Raw genomic sequence first — 19,660 nt, 5'->3', positions numbered from 1 at the left:
AAAGGCTGTGTTTGGTTAAAAGTAAGTCTGTATTAGCAATAGCAAACAGGCACTATTTAAATGTACCTGTTTCTAAGAAAATAAGGTATATAATTTATTTAAAGTGAATTGTACATAAACTCTGTGTTAAATCTACTGCTTCAGATGGAAAAAACATTCCCAAGCTTCTCTCCCTGTCTGTGTGTCTCATGGAGAGCAAGTTGGGGTATGCGAAAAAAGACCAATTCCTAATACAAGAAATTGTATATGGCCAATAAAGTGATCTTGTTTTAAACAATGAATATTGTTATATATGATCTTATATAACAATTAAGATATAATCTTTGATGTTGAACTTAGTTTTTTTTATGTTTTCCAAAATCGAAATTAACCGTTATAAGAGAAGAATTGTCTGTTAGCCATTAAAACATCATCTTATTGCCTTCTAGTTGCAGCCTGTCACACTGAGCATGGCTTTTCTTTACGATTTTTATGAGAAATCATAGTTTCTTACGAGATCCATTTGTTGAGTTGATGTGACGTTGTAATATATAGATAGATTGTGTACTTCACTTACTCCTGTCTGTATTTTGGAAATTTAAATGCCTCATTGTGGCAACGTTTTACCACAAAGAAAAGCGTTATGAAGAAAGACCAAAATGATTTGTTCTGACATCCCTTTGTACTATTAGGTATTTTGGGGCATTAGGTAACAATTTTTTTCACATACTTTTTTTATTCAGTTTTCAGGTCGGGGATTTGGTTCTTATTATCTTGGATGAAAGACATGATAATTATGTACTGTTTACTGTGGGTCCGACCCTTTACTTCCTTCACTCAGAGTCTCTAGCTGCTTTGGATCTCAAACCAGGTCAGTCAAAGTGAATACTGCTCCAGCTATTGCTACTCACATTCTTTTACAGCAGTGTACAGCGTACAGATGTGAATGAAGAAAACAATGATGTGGCGCTAAAGCTTTTTTGCAGCCAAATTAATTTCCTGCAGATATATTAATGTATAAATAATTAGTAGTAAAATAATCACTCTTGATAGAAGGACAGGTTATTTCAGAAGGGATGTAGTAATACAAATTTGAGATAATTTATTATTCCATAATAACCAACATTATTAAAAAACGGCTTGAGACCAACCTGGCCTTTAAGAAGTAGTATTCTTATTTTGATATGGTAAAATATTGCTATATATGTTAATTCCAGAAAATTCTAAGTTATATTATTTTGGAAGCTGCCAACACAGATTCACTGCTAAAATTTTACTATATCCACATCTAGAGTACCTTTGAATGTATTTTTTCAAGTAATAATGGATGGAGAAAGGTAAGCAATGAGCCTAGAAATACCACTCATAAAAATGTAGAATACTCATTAACTCAGTTGTATTAAAGCATGTGGTTTGTTTATATTTTGATTATCCACATGAAGCAATGTCACATATCCTAAGACTTTACATGTTATTTTGTGATTAACACAATACTTATATTCTGCAGATGTTTTAACTCTTCAGACAAGATTAATGTAATAAGTAGGTACAAGGATTACAGTGTAGAAGTACAGTATAAATAAAATATATAAAGCAGGGATGCTGGATCAGATGACAGATGTTAGTGAAACTAACTTTGAGGTGAGGAAGTGTAAAACGTTTCTGAATATTCATCTAAATGTTGCATAAGCATAAAGGTTACACACAAGAAAATTTGTTTCACCATGTCTGAAATTCTATTTACTTCTTAAAATAGCCCCTAACTCCAGAGTGGGAGGCCTCCTATTCTGCCTAGTTTTCAGTTGTGATCCTGTGTCTTTGTTTTACTACTGAGTCTGAAGTAATCTCTGGGCTGCCACTGTCTGTTCTTCAGATATTATATACTTTGATGAAATACCAGTACGGTATAATTTGTTCGAGATGAAGAAGATGTGTTTAGTTTTTTAACCTGTTTATTATAATAACCAGAGACCAGGAAAAATGATTTCAACTCTTTGAATTCTTTCCAGAGTTGTTATATCTGTTTTCTGGTTAAAGTGACCAGATCACAGTATTCTAAATGAGTTCTTACTAAGCATTGTAAAGGTTTATCACAACTTAATTTGTTTGAAATTCAACACTACTTGTTATTTTCTGTCATTCTTTTTTGATTTGTGTATTACTTCATCATATTGTCTTGATGTGATCAAAGGGAAAATTTCATTAACGCCCAGATACTTTTTGTGTAGCTTTCTGCAACTCAGAATCAACCATGTGATATGTTTAGTTCATGTTCCTAGTTCATGCATGGAACACCTTTTTCTAGTCAACATTAAATTTCATGTACTAATGCCCTACCAATTCCATAATTTTGTTCTTTGTGACTGCTTCTGTGTTTACAATTATTTCTGTTTTTTATCATTTGCAAATTTCCTAACTAAACCAGAATCAAATCATTGATATAGATGAGGAAGGTGTTAAGACTGTCCTGTTATAGCACACCAAATATAAAGTAATATGATGTTGAAGCCCAGAGATTACCAATAGGACCAATTCTGTAAGAAAAATATCTCTTGGAGCACAATTGCAAGTACTGGGTTTTCAAATAAACCGCTACATTTTATACTACATTCATGCATTTTATGTTCTTCCTGTAAGTCATGAGTTCTGCTCAGATTTCTATAGTGGTTTATCATCCATGCCTCCTGTATAATATGAAATTTGATATATTACAAATGCATGTGATTTTGACAAAGGATAACGCATTTAATCTTTTCTATTTTTATATAATTTTCAATGCCAGATTTTCATTATTTTAAGCTAATCTGACAAGACAGTTCTTTAGTGTGTAATTGTTATAAACACATAAGTAACACTTTACTGTGTTGATTTAAAAATTGTGAAAGTATAAAATTAAAAAAAATAGTTGTAAAAGGCATTTTTGCTCATATGAAAACAGAAATAGATCGTTTTTTTTAATATACTTGAAATGGCAATTTTTAGAGAACATGAAAGTTGATTTTATAACTGAACACATTCATTGCTGACCAGTGCTGCTTTCTCTCTTCAGCATCAGGGACTCCAAGACGACCATGGGTTCTTGGAAAAGTAATGGAAAAAGAGTACTGTCAGGCAAAGAAGGTAAGGATCATTTCTGTCCCCCTTTTTTTCAAAATAATAGAGTTAAATTGGATGTGGATTGAATATGGTTATTCCAGATGCAGCTTCTCACACCAAAAATAACAAAACTAACAAGATCAAAACTAACTTGCATATGTACTTATTCATACAATTGTGTATTTTACTAAATAAGTCTGAATAGTATTTTCAAATGTATAACACCCGTGCCCCACCCACAGCTTGAACCATGTAACTTGTGGTACATAACCCACCTCTGTCTTAGCATGTAATACAATCCTCTGTGAAACCACTAGAAATTCACTGATGTCTGTATGTCTGTCTTTCCCTTTAAATGTGTCTAATGATTGCATTTGCAGCAGCAAGGATCTTGTTAAGAACAGTTGCAAACAGGAGGTCATTTGGCTCATTAAATACAAACAAGCATGCAAAAAACTCACATTGCTAAAGGGGAAATAAGAATCTGTTCATGGAAGAATGAGGCTTTCAGTGGAAATGGCAAGACTTAGAGCCCATAAGTGGATTACATTGTAAATAAATTCATATTTAAAAGAATAACACTTGCTTAATGCTCATAAACCATAGTGATAAATATTAAATGCAGAATTAGACCCAGGATGAAGTACTTTTCATGCGTTTGGCACTATTTAAACGTGCCAATAGAATGATATTAGGCCTAACTTTTTCTTTCTTCTTCCTTCACTAAAACTGTGATACAAAAATAGTACAACTTGAACATTATGAGAAGGACAGACATTATAGTTGAACTAATGTTAGTCTCCTAGTGATGTGGAATGCAGGCAAACAACATTTGTTTCTGCAGTACGTCAGAGATCTTCATATCTGCCATACCTTGATCAATTTTTCAATCCCAGATCTGAAAGCAGTCAGGAAGTCAAGGTTTTTTTACCTATCCTGCACTTTGGACAAAGTCTCAAACCCTTGTCAAATTCCAAGACTGTTTGCTGTTATACCTTTTAATAGAAACCAACATATGCAACTTAGTCATGAGGTGGCTTCATGTTCAATATAATTGATAGCCGTTGATAGACTATAAATGTTTCTCATGTCAATAACATAAATTGTATTTGGTATAATTTGTGAGAACAAAAGGTCAGTGTATAAATGTAATTAAACAAACTAAAATTAATTGAAGCATAGTAGAATTTACTATATGTGTAAAAGTGATAGGGTTAAGGAAGATTAATTGTGTTCTTTTTAATGTAGCTGGAATACGGAGTGTCTTACTAGAAGGTGTCATACTACATGCCTTCTTTTCATGCTTATTTCTATTTTGATGTTCTTGGGTTTTTTTTTGCTTTCAAGAATTGTTGTCTGACCTCAGTTGGTCTTGGTCTAACACCTGTTCTGCAAACCTGGACAATTCTGTACTTGACTGCATACATTATACAACAGGTTCACACATACAGTTCCATCACCTCCAGATGGACAGGCACGGAGGAGTAAAGAGGGAAATGTCCAGGAAACTTCAGTGAGCATCATCAGCTCCTTATGGATAAAAGTTAATTTAGTTCATTCTGTCTCAAAAAGTCAGACGCAGGTATTTCAGAGCATTCAGGCCATTTTCACCGCAAGCTATCAGTCCCATCAGAATCAAGATTTTTCCCCAACTCAGGATTAAGTCTTTCTAGTGCATTATCTGTAGTTTTCCACTCCATTTTCAAGTACTAAAGGAAGTGGACATCAGAGCACATGCAGGCACCTTTGGTATTTTTGTGCTATAACTGAGCTTCAGCAGCTTTAACTTTCTCTGCTCCTTTTCTTGCCTTCAAGAGCCTTTCATTGGAAATGTATCTAATTAAACTCTTACCTCTTTCATAATTTGTTCTATAACAGGATAATATTTCATAGTACATTTTGTAGAGCTCAAATATGAAGTAGCTATATACAGTAATACATCCACTGCAGTATATTTTGAATAATTTGAGGAGTAGAAAAGCTTCAGATTTTGATAGATACTAGACAAGAAGAATTTATAAGAAACTATCTTTCACATAACCTCTATTATTACAGATATTGACAGGTGGGTCAATACATTAATGTCATTATAATGGCCAAAATCATTATAAATGTGAAATCAGTAATCATCAATAAGTAAAAATAAATAAGCATAACCACCAAAATGTAAAAGATATGGGAAGAATATACCTGCATAGATATATACTATATCGGTATAGTTGGAAGCATTTGAGACATTTGTTGTTTGGCACATTTTAGTGTGAAACAGTCATGAATCGGGCACACTGATTATTAATTTTATTAATTATTAATAAGCACACTATACAAATTAACAATGCACAACACAACATACAAGTTACTATTTAAAAACTGGTGTCTCGGAGCCTATGCCCTGACCAACAAGAAAATCCCCTCGACTGACTATTTAAAATCCCATATAATATCTAACATACCAAGAGGAGAGATAAACCTGCCTTCTAAATAAAACGTAATGCTACCTGGAGTTAAATTGTTCAGGATGCTCCAAAGTGAATGGGACCCTATCTCCCTGTTCGAAAAAATGCAGTAATGGGGACAGAATGTTTTGACTTAGGGATTCTTTATAAAGAACATCAGAGTTTCCTCAAATAACAGAATGGCAAGCTCTCTTGGGCAAATACTTCTAATACTTAGCGAGAATCTGGTCTTTAAGGATAATCCGAACAAGGATCTCTCGCCTCATATGTGCTTTCTCCCTTCTCTTTGTAGTTCCTCTCTCCTTCCATCCCTTTCTGTCTCCATTTTCTCTTTTTTCTCCTACTTGTCTTTTTATTCTTTGTTCCTAGACTCTTGATGATTTACCAATAGCTTAATTAACTTGGGTAAACCTTTCCTTTTAGTGACCCCCTGCAGCTCCGCAAACATCTAGTTCCTACTTCTTGCTTTGTAGCCTTGAACTGCAAATGCAGACTAGCATGTCAATATTATTTCAGTTTTGAATCTTGTAAAACTGTAGTTGCCAAGGCTCTTAATGTGGCAATTGAAAATAAATCAGTAGCTATATTTTCACTAAAGCTGCCAATTCAAAGACTGAAATATCTGTAATATCTGAAATATCTGTAAAGAATAAAGCTGGCAATAAGCTGGAAAGAGAATGCAAGTCCATCAGAACATATTGACACTAAAGACACAATTTAGCATCTTTAAATTTAGACAGGCTTTACGTTTAAAATCTAAAACATGAATTCTTTAGAATCAGTAAATGTATTTATGCTAATATAATTATAATTTATAAAATAATATATAATATATATCATGTTATATATTATAATATAATATATTATAATTAGAAAAGGTTAATTCTAATGAAATAATATGAAATACACATTTTGGAATGGCAGGTGAGCTTTGTAAGACCATTTACAATAACATACTAACATCTAAAGCATCTAAAGGAGGCACTGTTGTATAAAACCATTCAACAGAGAAAACAGGGACATTACAGTTTTATCAGATTTGTATTAAGCATATTGAATGGTATTGTTTTAAATGCAGGGATCATCTCAGCAGAAATATAAAATAAAAGTTTCAAAGTTTTTGACTTAAGGCAACATCTTTAACATCGGCAAGTATGACGTATTTGAAGCCTGCTGTAGATTACACTATGATCAAATATAATAGCAGAAAATTATTGAAGTTTCAACTTACTATTGTCTGACATCATTACAATAACTCCTGAATAGAAGTCCTAGGTTCTTTTAGTTTTATCTTCATGAAAGATCCTGCATTGTGAAGAAACAGGATGTGTACATCAGAGACAATGTTAAAAATGGGGATTTGATCTTTGGAATTTCTCTCAACAGACGCTGCTTGGCTTATTGGTTCAGTCTCTGCTAGGTAGACAAAACATTAGCATTTATTCTGAGTCATATTTCTAAGTAATAAATTGGTAAACAAATGTGCTATTGCAGAAGTTTCTTCTAGTTATTCATAAGTTCTTTTTGTGTCCAGGAATCAATCATAATAATCTTTTACAGACGTATTGTGATAAAGTATTAGTACAACCAAGTTCCTTAGAGTGCTGTAAATTCTTCTTTCTTTCAACTTTTTCCTTCAGGTTGCCAGTTTTCTGTGTTGTATAGATTATTTTATTACCTTTTAACTCTCCTTGATGTCTGTTGTTCACACTTCTTGTCTTTTACTGGTTTGGGATTTTCTTGTACAGTGACATTTCACTGTTAATGGTTTTCTGGGTATTCCTTTTATATGCCTAGAACAAAATGCCTCCTTGTTGTATTTGTAGCTGAGCAAGGCTACAATTACAGACACCCCCCCACCTCCTGTATGTCTTGTCCTCCATTGCACAATTCTGGGTGTTCGGAATTGTTTCTTATAATCTATGCTTTATTTCCTTCATCCATTTTGCACTTCCTCATACTACCTCTTCACTATCCTTCACCAGTTTGATTCGTTAGATCTTGTGTTCTTCTATACCATACTGTACCTACTCCTTGTCTTGCTGGTATACAGTTCATGTAGTGATCCTGCATTACCAGCAGATCCCATCAGATGTGGGAAGTTGGGCATGGCTGGTTCTGGTCAGTATTAAGATGGGACACCTCAGAAGTAATGGAAGACTGTGCTGTTATAGGCTTTCTGTGTCTTTTAAGAGCAACTTGTCTTTTATCAGCTCTAAGAGGATACACGCTGTTAGAGGCTCCAGTATGCGATCTTTGGTCTGTTGTGCAGCTAACTAGGTCACCACCCTTCCCTGCTTCTGGAATTAGTCCTCTGCTGTTTTCTAAATACTCCTGGCTCCTGTTGTAGTCTCCCAGAATCTTTGCCCCACCAATGCTGTCGTTCTCTTTCCTGTCATAATCTTAGAATCAATATAAGATCAGTGAGGGCATCATTGTTCCTGAACATGACATGGCATGGTCTGTGCCTTGGTTTACCAGTAGACTAGCTCTGGCTACTCTCGTGTACCTCTGCCTTGTCCTGTGTGTTGTAAACTAGACTGGCAGCAATCTGGTTATTTAGAGAAGCTATGGGGTTTACAGTGACACAAGTTAAAAACCAAAAGCTATCCAAACTTAAGGCAGTATTTCATTGACAAAAAAGCATGTTCATGACAACTCTACTTTGTTGTGTGCTACTAGTAAATATTTGTATGCTTTAATTGCGATTATTTTTATTGCCATCAATGGCGAAACCGCTATAAAGCTGTTAGCAGATGAGCACAATGGTTCGTTTGTAAACATATGTTGTGACTAATACTCCCACTCCTGCTGTACATTTTTCAGCAAAAGATAAATATTTCAGATATGCTGTTTGTAGTTTAGCAGAGAAATGTAAAAATAGTCTGAAAGAACCATTGTTTGGGCAATGAGTAAAATAAAATTGAGTAAAAATAGTTTTTTTTATATCTCTGAGAGGCTGTTCTCCAAACTTAATGATGTTATATCTTTGTTCCTCAGTAGGTACTCACAGGCTTAAAATTCTGCAGGTATTGCGAGGTATTCAGTAGATTTCAGCAGGGAATGTTTTTAAACGATGTTCTTATATATTTTTGAAGCTTTTGTACTTACTAAATACAACATTAATGTGTCCTGTACATTTTGTTCCCATTATACCCCTTTTAAAATGATTCATATCTCACTGAAATTTAAAGTACTCAACTTATTCCATTGCAGTTAATTAATTGATTTTGGCAACTTCTTTTCAGTTCAGGTAAAATGCCGTCCTCAAAACGCAGTCTAATAGGTAATTACATGACAAAATGTTACCAGGGTCTGAATATCAACAGATTGACTTTTACATTCAAATTGAATTAAATATATTCTGTAAAGTTTTTTTTTTGAATGCGGAAGACTTCAAACCTTTCCTGTGTACAGAAAGCCTGGGGCCAAATGTGAAACCTAAGGGGCATATTCGTTTTCGGTGATGTGAAATGTGCATGGCACAAACTTTGTTCCATGTGTATGTAATTACAAGAAACAGGGTAGCTGGCTGAACTGTCTCCCCTTGTTTGTAACCTTTCCTAAACAAATAAACTGTATATTTAATCAATGATATAAACAGCATATACAATTTGAGACAAAATGTATTTAAAGCATTCAAAATTAATTTCCTCAAGTTGTTTCTTCACAGTTTAAGAAAGCTAGATTCCATACTGAATGGTATTGGTAACAGTATGACTTTTCATTACAGAATGAACGATTCAGGAACACAACCTCATGTTTAACTTTAATTGAGTGCTGAAAGCTTCACAGCCTCAGCCATTTTACAGATTTTTTACAGATAAACCACTTGTGTGTTTTTTTTTTAGATGTTAAAATAGGTTACATGTTCTTGTAAAATATAATACCCATGGCATGTTAATTACTCTAAATCATTCCAGAAAGAACATTTAGTAGAAAGGATCTTCATATAATACCAGTAATTAACCAAAGATTAGAAAGATTTCTTTTTATAATTTGATTCTTTGGAATAAGAATATCTAGCACATTTCACACTGGATAAATTATTAACATTTTAATCACAAAGTAAGACTTTTCAATATATGAAGTTAATGATATTTGATACACTGCACAAAATGTGTACTGGCAAACTTGATATCTGATTGAATATGTTGATTGCTTACAACACATTGTATACTGCATTTGGAAGGACACATCAATCGTAATATGTTCATGAATGAGATAAACATTAGTCTCCCTAAGCATTAGTCTCCCTAGTCTATCTAAATAAGCTAGTGTTTAGTCACTAGTAGACAATTGGATTCTTCAGCAATTGCACTAATTTAATCATTGTATTTTTAGTTAAGGGTGTTTGACATATGACACATTCTTGATTCGTCTTTGTATGTGAAATGTTTTTCAGATGACTTACTGGTTTACTGACTTATTTTTAAGAGTTTTAAAAAGTTAATATGACCATGAACAAAATATTTGTTATCAATATTTGTTTTCATGTTTAATATTTGTTAATATTTAACATGGCATTATTTGACTTACATGTGTACTTTTTTCAATTTCTTTTCAGGCTCTGAACAGATTTAAGGTTCCTCTGGGTACGAAGTTCTACAGAGTGAAAGCAGTACCCTGGAACAAGAAAGTATAATATCAAGATTTTGTCAAGATCATATGCTGTTTTGATTATCATTGTTTGTTTGTCTCATCCTATTCATTATGTATCCTCTTTATCACCATGCACAAAGAGAAACAATGTAATCATGAATGGAGTCCTAGCTTCCAGCTACAGGAGTTTTTTTTTAACCTGGAAGATTTAGAAATGTGGACCAAAATATATTTTTAATTTAATGTCATGCCCTGTATATATTGGCATAATAGCCATAATTTTGTCTGTAAAATGAACATATGTATTTGGATGTTATATATTAGTTTTCATTATTACCAGCATTTGTCCTTTTGTGAAAAATATCAACATACTTTCTCTGTACTGTTCTGAAAATACTCGTTTATCATACCATTTTATGGAGGAATGTTCATGGCATGCATATTAATATAATTTATCTTTAATTTACTTCTCTAGATAAAAGCTTTCATTGTAAATGTAGATAAAATACTGTTGTTCAGAACACAGTATGATGGCCCTCTGTTGTTGCAGAAATTACATTTTGAAAGACTGAAAGAAAATTGTTAATTACAGCAATCTTTGAAATGCACTTTCAGCAAATATGCTCTCATGGAGTCAAAAAAAAGAAGTGATTGTGCTGTTCATACTATATAAACAGTACTAAACGTTGCCCACTATCATAGATGTTGCATATGTAGAAAGCATTATTTCATTTGGGTGATCTTGTGTTTCATGATTGGAATAAATGTCATTGTACATTAACCATAAAGTCATTTAACAACAAATTACTGTATTGTAAAGGAAATTTAGAGTTTTGAAACAATAAAGGTTTGAACCCAAGCATTTTTTCTTTCCCTTTGATTGTATGACATTAACAAGTGACAGTATATTTCCATATATGTCAATAGACTTATATAGCAGCGAATAATTTAACCTTTCTACCTAAAGTACACAATGTTGTAAAGTTAAATTACATCTTATTTCAGTAGAAGGTTCAGAGTAATGTTCTGTTTTTTTATCTCATAAGCAAAATATAATTTATCTCACTGAATAACAGGGTGATGTGATTTAGCTGAACTTTAACTGCCCTTCATGTGAGTATGGTTTCTTGCCTACATATTTTTGTTTTTCTTCACAGGTAAAATAAGCACAAGTCTTCTCTTAGGGTAATGTACATTTGCTTATTTGTTAATTTTTCCAGCACTATATGGACACTAAATTACCAATGCTTTTATCATTTTGATCAGTGCATGTGGTTAATCGACATGAGATGTGATATGTTGTATGCAGCTTGTCTGTATTCTATGTACCGTGGTACATGATCTGTCAATGGATGTGTGATGTGTCTAGTTTGTTAGCGAAGTGTCTGTTTGATTGTCACCTCTCGCTTTCAGCCTCATCAGTGGCTAGCAATGCTGTAATGACTGCAGTAACAACCGCAGAATTTCCCCCCTTAGCATCTTTGGCAAGGTATTTGTAGTTCTAAATTGCAGCTTCAGAGCAAAGAGATCAACCATCGATTTGATCTTCTCACTGCGTCAAATCCAGGAGAAGTGTAGGTACAGAGAAGACCACTGTTCTTTGCCTTCATTCACCTGACGAAGGGCTTTGACTTTGACAGCAGAAAAGGCCTCCTCCAGAAGATTAGATGCCTGCCTAAACTTCTTGGGATGATTACATCATTCCATGAAAACATGCAGGGCACTGTGCAGCACGATGGCTCGTTCTCAGATACCTTCCCGATCAACAGAGGGGTAAAAAGAGTGAGGGCTTGCCCCAACACTCTTTGGCATCTTCTTCTCCTTGTTGATTTCTTAAGCCTTCAGTTCTTCAGAGGATTACGCCTTCAGTTCTTCTGGGAAGCTTTTCAGATGACTTTTTCAGAAGATTCGCAGGTTTTGCCAGGGAAATGCTGTTTGCCGACGATGCTGCCCTGGTTACACACTCCGAGGAAGGTCTCCAGAGACTCATCAATAGTTTTGTATGTGTCTGCAGTGAGTTTGGCCTCACCATTAGCCTGAAGGAGACCAACATCATGGGTCAGGACATGTGCTCCAAGCATATTCATCAGGGGACACACCCTCGAAGTCGTGGAGGACTTTACCTACCTCGGTTCTACCATCACCATCAGCCTGTCCTTAGATGCTGAACTCAACAAACGCATCAGTAAAGCAGCAACCACAATGGCAAGGTCTGGGAAAACCACATGCTGACCATCAACACTAAGATAAAGGTGTACCAGGTGTGTGCTTAGCATGCTACTGTATGGCGGCGAGACCTGGACCCTGTACACCCAGCACGAGTGTCGCCTCAACTCCTTCCATCTTCACTGTAGGAGAATCTTGGTAATCACATGGAAAGATTGTGTGTCCAACAGAGACATTTTCACTCAAGCACACATGCCCAGCATGTTTGGACTCCTGTCTCAGCGACGCCTGCGCTGGCTCAGCCATGTCAGCTGAATAGAAGATGGCTGAATAACAAAGGAATTGTTGTATGGTGAGCTGGGCACTGGCACCAGACCTGCTGGCAGACCAACTCTGCATTACAAAGATGTCTGCAAACGCAACATGAAAGCTAGCGATATCGACCCTGGAACAGAGGAAACCATTGCAGCGGACCGCAGCAGGTGGAGGCAGGCTGTCAAGGCAGGCATTGGGTTGAGTGAGGAGAGGAGGTACAAGTTGTGGGAGGAGACAAGGGAGTGCAGATGGCAGAGGGCAACCCTATCCTCTTTACTGCCAGAGTCACACTTCACCTGCGGAAACTGCAACAAGGCCTGTCGCTCCAGACTTGGTCTATACAGTCACGGCAGGCGATGTAAATCTGAAAAATGACAAAGCACGGCGTAAAGCCATGGTCTCTCAAGACAGACGGATGTCATATGATGGTGCATGATATAGCTATTCATGTGGATATTTTGGGTTTGTTTCTTTTTTGGTGTTGCCCAACAAAGGGTATTTTTTGCTGTTGTTGGGAACTCCTGTGGCAGACAGTTTGCATTCATCCACTACAAGTAACTGGGAAACATTGGTTGCTGGCAACAGAAGCAGAAGACAATGTGGAAGAGTCAAGATTTAATTAACGAAGGAATGTGGAAGGCGTAGAGCCTGAAATTCAGAGGTTGGCTCATAACAACAATCATTCTGGTTTCTCACTTTTCTCCCAAATTCCCTCTGGTAAGCGTTATAGGAGCATGAAGGCAGGAACCTCCAGATTCAGAGACAGTTTCTGCCCACAAACTGTCAGATAACTGAACTCTACCCCTACCACTGACTAACCTCATCTTCATTACTACTCACACATGTGTTTTTTTCTCTTCTCACACAGCTTGTCTGACTTTTTTTTTAAAGTTGTATTTTATTAAAGTTGGTGTTGTTGCTGCTGGTGTTTATGTTTTTTTGATTCCTTAATGTCTTCGTATGAGAGCATACATGTAAATAAGTATTTCATTGCACTGAAGAAAAAGAATCAGAGTGACAAGATAGAATGGATGGTCTTGGGGTTGTTATGGGTCCTTTCAATAAGCTGGCATCTTGCTGTCTGCTGGGTAACACCATAGCCAGATGCAGAAGTAAGCTGAATTACAGAAGCCTGCTTGTTTGGGACTTCAGAGATACAGAGGGATAAGAGAGCTTTCTTTGGTGCATTTCTTTTAAATAGTATGCCATGATTATATTATTCCTTGGCCAGAGTCCATTGCTTGTGTCAAGGGCTGCAATATTAGAAGCTACAAGAGTAATGTAGGAGATTCAGGAGATGCAGTGCAGGTGGCTTTGACTGATAACCAGGGTTGGAATAAGATACTGCAAGTGATTGTTGCAATGGTAAAGTTTCTGCAAAAGGAGGAATAACGGGAAAATATCTGGAAGCAAGATATGAAGGTTAGCCCTTCATCTGCTCATCTATGGACAGCATGTTGCACTGTTGTACTTTTTGGACACTCAATCTGTACAGTACCTATGTGCATTTTGTAACACCTTAATTTCCCTTCGGGATCAATAAAGTCTTATCTATCCATCTATCTATCTAAATATGGTGATGAAGCTGGAGGAGAATGTGAAAATGGCAAAAGGCGGATGGAGACAAAACAGGAAGCTGTTTGTGAGAAATTAGAGATTCTTTCTTAAATTCAAAAGGATCTTCATCTGAACAGTAGATCCGGAGATCTATGGTGAAGAGAAGAATATACATAAAGGTACAAAACTGAAAGCTGAGTTTCTTCCCTTTTTTTTGCAAGTAAAAACTTTCCTTCCTTCTATTTTTGTGTTGAATTCTTGTATAGATTTTTGTTTTCAATAGATCACTCCCCACTGTACTTCAGCGGCTCCCCTGTGGAGACAGTTAGAAGCACCAAGGTTCTAAGTGTACACATTACAGATGACATCACTTGGTCCCTCTTTACTACCTCCCTAGCCAAGAAAACACAGCAGCATCTCTATTTCCTGCGGCGACTGCGGAGGGCAAACCTTCCCCCGCCCATTCTTACCACTCTACAGAAGCACCGTTGAGAGCACCTTGACCAGCTGTGTCACTGTCTGGTTTGGGGAATTGCAACGCTTCAGACCGCAAGGCCCTGCAATGAATTGTGAAAACAGCTGAAAAGATCATTGGAGCCTCCCTCCCTTCCATTTCTGTCACCTATCACAAACACTGCGTACACAGGGCCTCCAGTATAGTAGATGACCCCTCCCATGAACTATTTGCCCTCCTACTGTACCATCTGGGAAAAAGATATCGCAGTATGTGGGCTAGCTCCACCAGACTCTGTAACAGCTTCTTCCTGCAGGCTGTCAGGCTCCTCAACACCCTGGAATCTACGTGCACCTGCCCCAATTCCAGAAACAGGGTTTAAATCCCCCCAGTGTGTTGTGTTTATTGTATTATGTATTTGCCTTGTAATTTGCACTATCTGCACTTTACACTATGTGTATCCTGTCTACGTCTAGTCTATGTCTATGTCAGTGTCCTGTCTGTCCTGTGTGTATTTGCACTGTCAACCAGGAGGAACGATATTTCGTTCCACTGTATATGGCTGGAATGACAAACGTGAACTTCACCTTTTTTCATTTTCTTTTTTTTAGTTGTTAGTAAGAGCATAGTATCCACATTGAGAAATGACACAAATGTGAAATAAAGTGTTTATGTTAGATATAGTCAGGTCTCTTCATCTGCGAATTTAGCATTTATAAATTCAGGTACGGTATATGCTATTTGGTCTGGCCGGCTGGGTCATGGATGAAAGAAGAGCAGAGCAGGATGAAACTGAGCCAAAGGTTGTTAACCGCAGTTTTCAAATTAGGGACACAAAAGACTAGGATTGTGAGACTAATCTAGCTGGTAAGTGAGCCTCTTCCTGCCTTCTTCCATGTACCCAATAGCCAGTTCCACATCTCAACTTCCTCTGATTTGTATGTAGTCATGAGCACTCCCGGTTGTGTGTTTGCAGCATTGAGAATGACAGGCATTACAGGCTCACCGACAGTTGTATTACTCGTTTCATTACAGGGGGATGTAATAATCACAGAAGCAGAGAAAGACTGCAGAAATCCTCTGGACGCAGGATTTATGTTTATTTTAGCTGATTAACAAAAGGTTGTGATTACTGAAGTTTAATTTAGAGGATCAATGTTTTTTTTATTAACTTAAAGTCAATGCATTAGTTCTTTAATTATCTTAAAAAGGATACTCACTGTATGTCTTTTAACCATACATGCTACTGTATATACTGTACTATATTACATAACAGTATAGAGGTGGCCTTGGTTATATAAAAGTCTAACTATCCGCAACAGTTCTCTGCACTAAACCCTCACAATTATTCTATTGTACATGCACATGATTTTGGTAATGATTATGATTGGAAACAACTGGGGGAGACCGGCTTGTTGTCATTATCTCCTGAACTTCAGTTAATAACTCATTAAAAACACATGCTGTTTTATCTTGTCGACTCCATGATTTCATTCCATGAACAAATACCTATTTGCTTGTTATGTGTGACTAAATTAAAAATGGAATTAAAACATAAAAAAGGAACATGGATCCTTGTGCTTTGCAGATGAGCAGCGCATTCACTGTACAATAATGATTTAATTACAAAGGAAACAACATACAGTTGCCAAATATGTATAAAACTCTCCTTAGAAAATGTTCTAGTTTAGATGAGCCTATTGAGTTTACAGCTCTGTTTTTGTAAAAGTGACTAAAGATCAGTCAAGTGTTCAGCTTTTTTTTCTGTAAAACTACCAGAACAATGTGATTAATCTGAACCAGTGTCCCAACAAATGGGAAACAAAGAAAAACACAATTCACAGGCAGGTGTGAATTGTGTTACTGATGTGGTTGTGACTCATCAATACCTAGGTTAAAAGCGTGTCTGTGTAAAAACAAGGAACAGGATTCGTGAGACGATTCAACAAGTGAAGAGGATATGAATGTAGGTAATGAAACTTGGGTGCTTCCCACCGTTCACATGATTGAGCTATATTGCATAAATTATTATAAGAACCTTTTGGAAAAATATTATTCAATAATTTATTTGTATTTGTAAAAGTCATATAATGCATTTCAAGATGGCAGTTACCTGTTTCTGTTTTGAGGATTTTAAAAAAAACAACTTCTCATGTTACTTGCCAAGTAATTCTAAAGTTTGCTTGGAGTTTTGATTTATAAGAAGAGATAAGCACATTCATGATTCATATATCCTCAGAGTTTGTGAAATAAAGGTGAGAATTTTTGATCCATGTGCTTGGTTTTCAGTCAGAAGGGTTATAAATAAACAGCTGGATAAAAGTGCTTGACATTAAAGCTTTTCTTAAGCTTTTCTCTGACACTTTAAACTGTGATAATCAAAAGGCGCATGGCCAGAGGTTTTCAGTAAAGTGCTGAGAGTATTATCAGATCAAAAGGAAATTCAAACATGAGATAGCCTTTCAGATAATTGTGTTCCTTCCAGTTCATGAAAGATTCCAATAACTCAAAGGCCAGGATATCAGATCTGCACTCTTAGTTAGCTGCTTTGTACTTCATAGTCTGTCTTTCTTTGTATCTATCTTTGTTTCTATCTTGTAAATAATGACAAGTCAGATGCATTTGGTACATTACCAAAGAATGGAGTGTCTTCGTTTTCACTGCCCAGCAATTATTTTATTTAAAATAGGTCAGCGATTTGAAGAACAAAAGTTTGCCTTTTACATATTAAACAGTAAAAGCTATAAAACAGTAGTTTTCTAAATTCAGAAATATGATACATTATATTTTTGTAAAGAAAATATAATAGCTTTTACAAAGTTTCACAAATTTTAGAGCTGAATAATTCCTATTGGACTTAGAAGCATGTGGATTTCTTTCAGCACAGAAATTATTTGATTGAAGAATATCTTTTCTTTTACCACTGTAAGAATAAAATCAGACTCTTTCACAAGTATTGTCAGCGTGATTAGGCTGCAAAGGAAAACATAAAGGTTTATTCCATGCTGAAAGGAGACATAATATTTCGGCTGTGGAGTCCTCTTCAGGTGTTACACCTTCCTTGGGTGTGAAGAAGTCTCCACAGCTGAAATTTTGTGTCTCTCTTCAGGGTCAGATTATCAGACATAATGCATTTCTATTTGAAATATAGAGGAAACAAGATATTTAATCACAAATAAAATAGATCATGTTTATGACCAAATAATAATAATTCCTTAAACTCATATAGTGCTTTTCTGGACTCCTCACCTAAAGCACTTTACAGGTAATGGGGACTCCCCTCCACCACCACTAATGTGCAGCCCCACCTGGATGATGCGACGGCAGCCATAGTGTGCGAGTATGCTTACCACACATCAGCTATCAGCGGGAAGGAGAACAGAGTGACGAAACCAGTTCATATTATTAGGAGGCTATGATTGGTAAAGACCAATGGGATATTTGGTCAGGATGCGGGAGTAACACCCCAAGCCTTTTCAAGAAACGCATTGGGATTATTAATGACCACAGAGAGTCAAGACTTTGTTTAACATCACCTCCAAAGGATTTATTGTATTTTTTTTATTGTATAGTGTCTGAGGTGAGGACCACAGGTCTAAAATCATTAAAAGACTCTTAAGGCACAGGAATAACTGTTGACTGCTTCCAAAACTTGGATCTGCATTTGTCTAGCAAAGATGGAAATACTGTGGTAAGCACTTGTGGAGTATTTCAGTACTTTCCCTTTAAACCTCTTAATTGGCTGGAAAAAAGCAGTTTGAAAATAAGATGTAATAGTCATAATCAATCATTTCATTTACATCAGCGAAAGAATAAAAAAATATTTGCCCATGGTATCACAACAGCTTCTCAGTTCCTCTTTGTTATTCTCTCTCCACATTTGCACTGTTTGAATAGTTTCTCCAGTTTAAGCTTTTATCTGTACTTGGATAGAAGATGTACAGTATCACATTGGAAACACTTTCCTATGGGTGGTTGGCATATAATTCTATAGCCATTTGTGATAGTAATCATTCTCAAAGTAGTAAGCAATGATGCAGGATGAGCGAGTGGGGCAGTCTATGTACTTATGACAAAAGAAATGTTGCATGGATTAAAATAACCCAGAATAATTGCTGCCTGTCAATAGAGCAAGTGAGCTCTATGATACATACAGAGCTTTCCGCTTTTCTGTCTGCTGCCTTTTCATTATTGGGTCCAGGAATGTAAACAAGCACAGCTGTAACCTGACTGAATTCCCAAGGCAGGTAGCATGGGCTAAAGGAAACAATTAGTATCTCATAAACCCAGGTGCACATTTGCTAGTGGATGTGAAAATTGAGTAACACATGTTTTATCAACAAACATGCATAGCACACCTCTCACAGATTTCCATGTTTTAACCACATTCCAATCTCCTCTGATAATTAAGTGCCATTTAAGATTAATATCTGCTGAATCTTCCTTAAGACAGGTTTCAGTAAAATACTGTATATCACATTGTTCCTTTTAAAATCACCGTTGAAGTCAAGTCACGCAGATAACTTATCTTCCTTGTTATCTAAAGAGAGCACGTTCAATATGTCAACACTGGGAGAGGATGTCTGCAGCCTCACTCGTATTCTGTTTCTTTCCTTGCATTTGTTTTTGTGGTACCCTCTTCATCTTTACATTTAAGCACTCATCTTGCCTGTAAAACTCCAGGTCCAATTAGTCAACATTAGAGTGAAAAAGAGAGAGCAGGTACTCAGAGGTGTAGGTGAGAGTGTCATGGCATTTGTCATGTCCATTATGTCCAAGACAATACAGAAACATTATTAAAAAGGGACAAAATATCATCCATAAAGTGTAATAACACTGCTTGTTACTGGCTGAGAGTAGTGTTCAAGACAGTGAGGAGAAGCCATGTGCAGGCACAGCATAGCAAGCAGACAAGTAAGCAGGGAGACAAAGGAAAGTCAGAAGGAAACAGCAGGAACATAGTCTAAGCAAAAGAAAAATTTGTAGTCCGACAAACAGGATACAAAACACATGGGGAAATCCATGAGCTAGCTCA

General features: G+C 36.1%; 1 protein-coding gene across 2 annotated transcripts in view; it reads left to right on the top strand.

Moving 5' to 3' along the window:
• Positions 1 to 10,995, top strand: part of rb1cc1 (RB1-inducible coiled-coil 1) — a 65,994-nt gene extending 54,999 nt beyond the window's left edge. For both annotated transcript variants that reach the window (XM_015353655.2, XM_006633930.3), the window contains exons 22-24: positions 723 to 850; positions 3,029 to 3,099; positions 10,099 to 10,995. In XM_015353655.2, the coding sequence (XP_015209141.1) occupies positions 723 to 850; positions 3,029 to 3,099; positions 10,099 to 10,176 (277 nt within the window). In that variant the 3' untranslated portion in view covers positions 10,177 to 10,995. The remainder of the gene's footprint in view (positions 1 to 722; positions 851 to 3,028; positions 3,100 to 10,098) is intronic.
• The last annotated feature ends 8,665 nt before the right edge of the window (positions 10,996 to 19,660 follow it).

This window comes from Lepisosteus oculatus, chromosome 6, assembly GCF_040954835.1.
Source record: "Lepisosteus oculatus isolate fLepOcu1 chromosome 6, fLepOcu1.hap2, whole genome shotgun sequence".
NCBI classification, from domain to species: domain Eukaryota; kingdom Metazoa; phylum Chordata; class Actinopteri; order Semionotiformes; family Lepisosteidae; genus Lepisosteus; species Lepisosteus oculatus.
The sequence above is the reverse complement of the archived record's forward strand: the minus strand, read 5'-3'. Positions and strand labels throughout refer to the sequence as shown.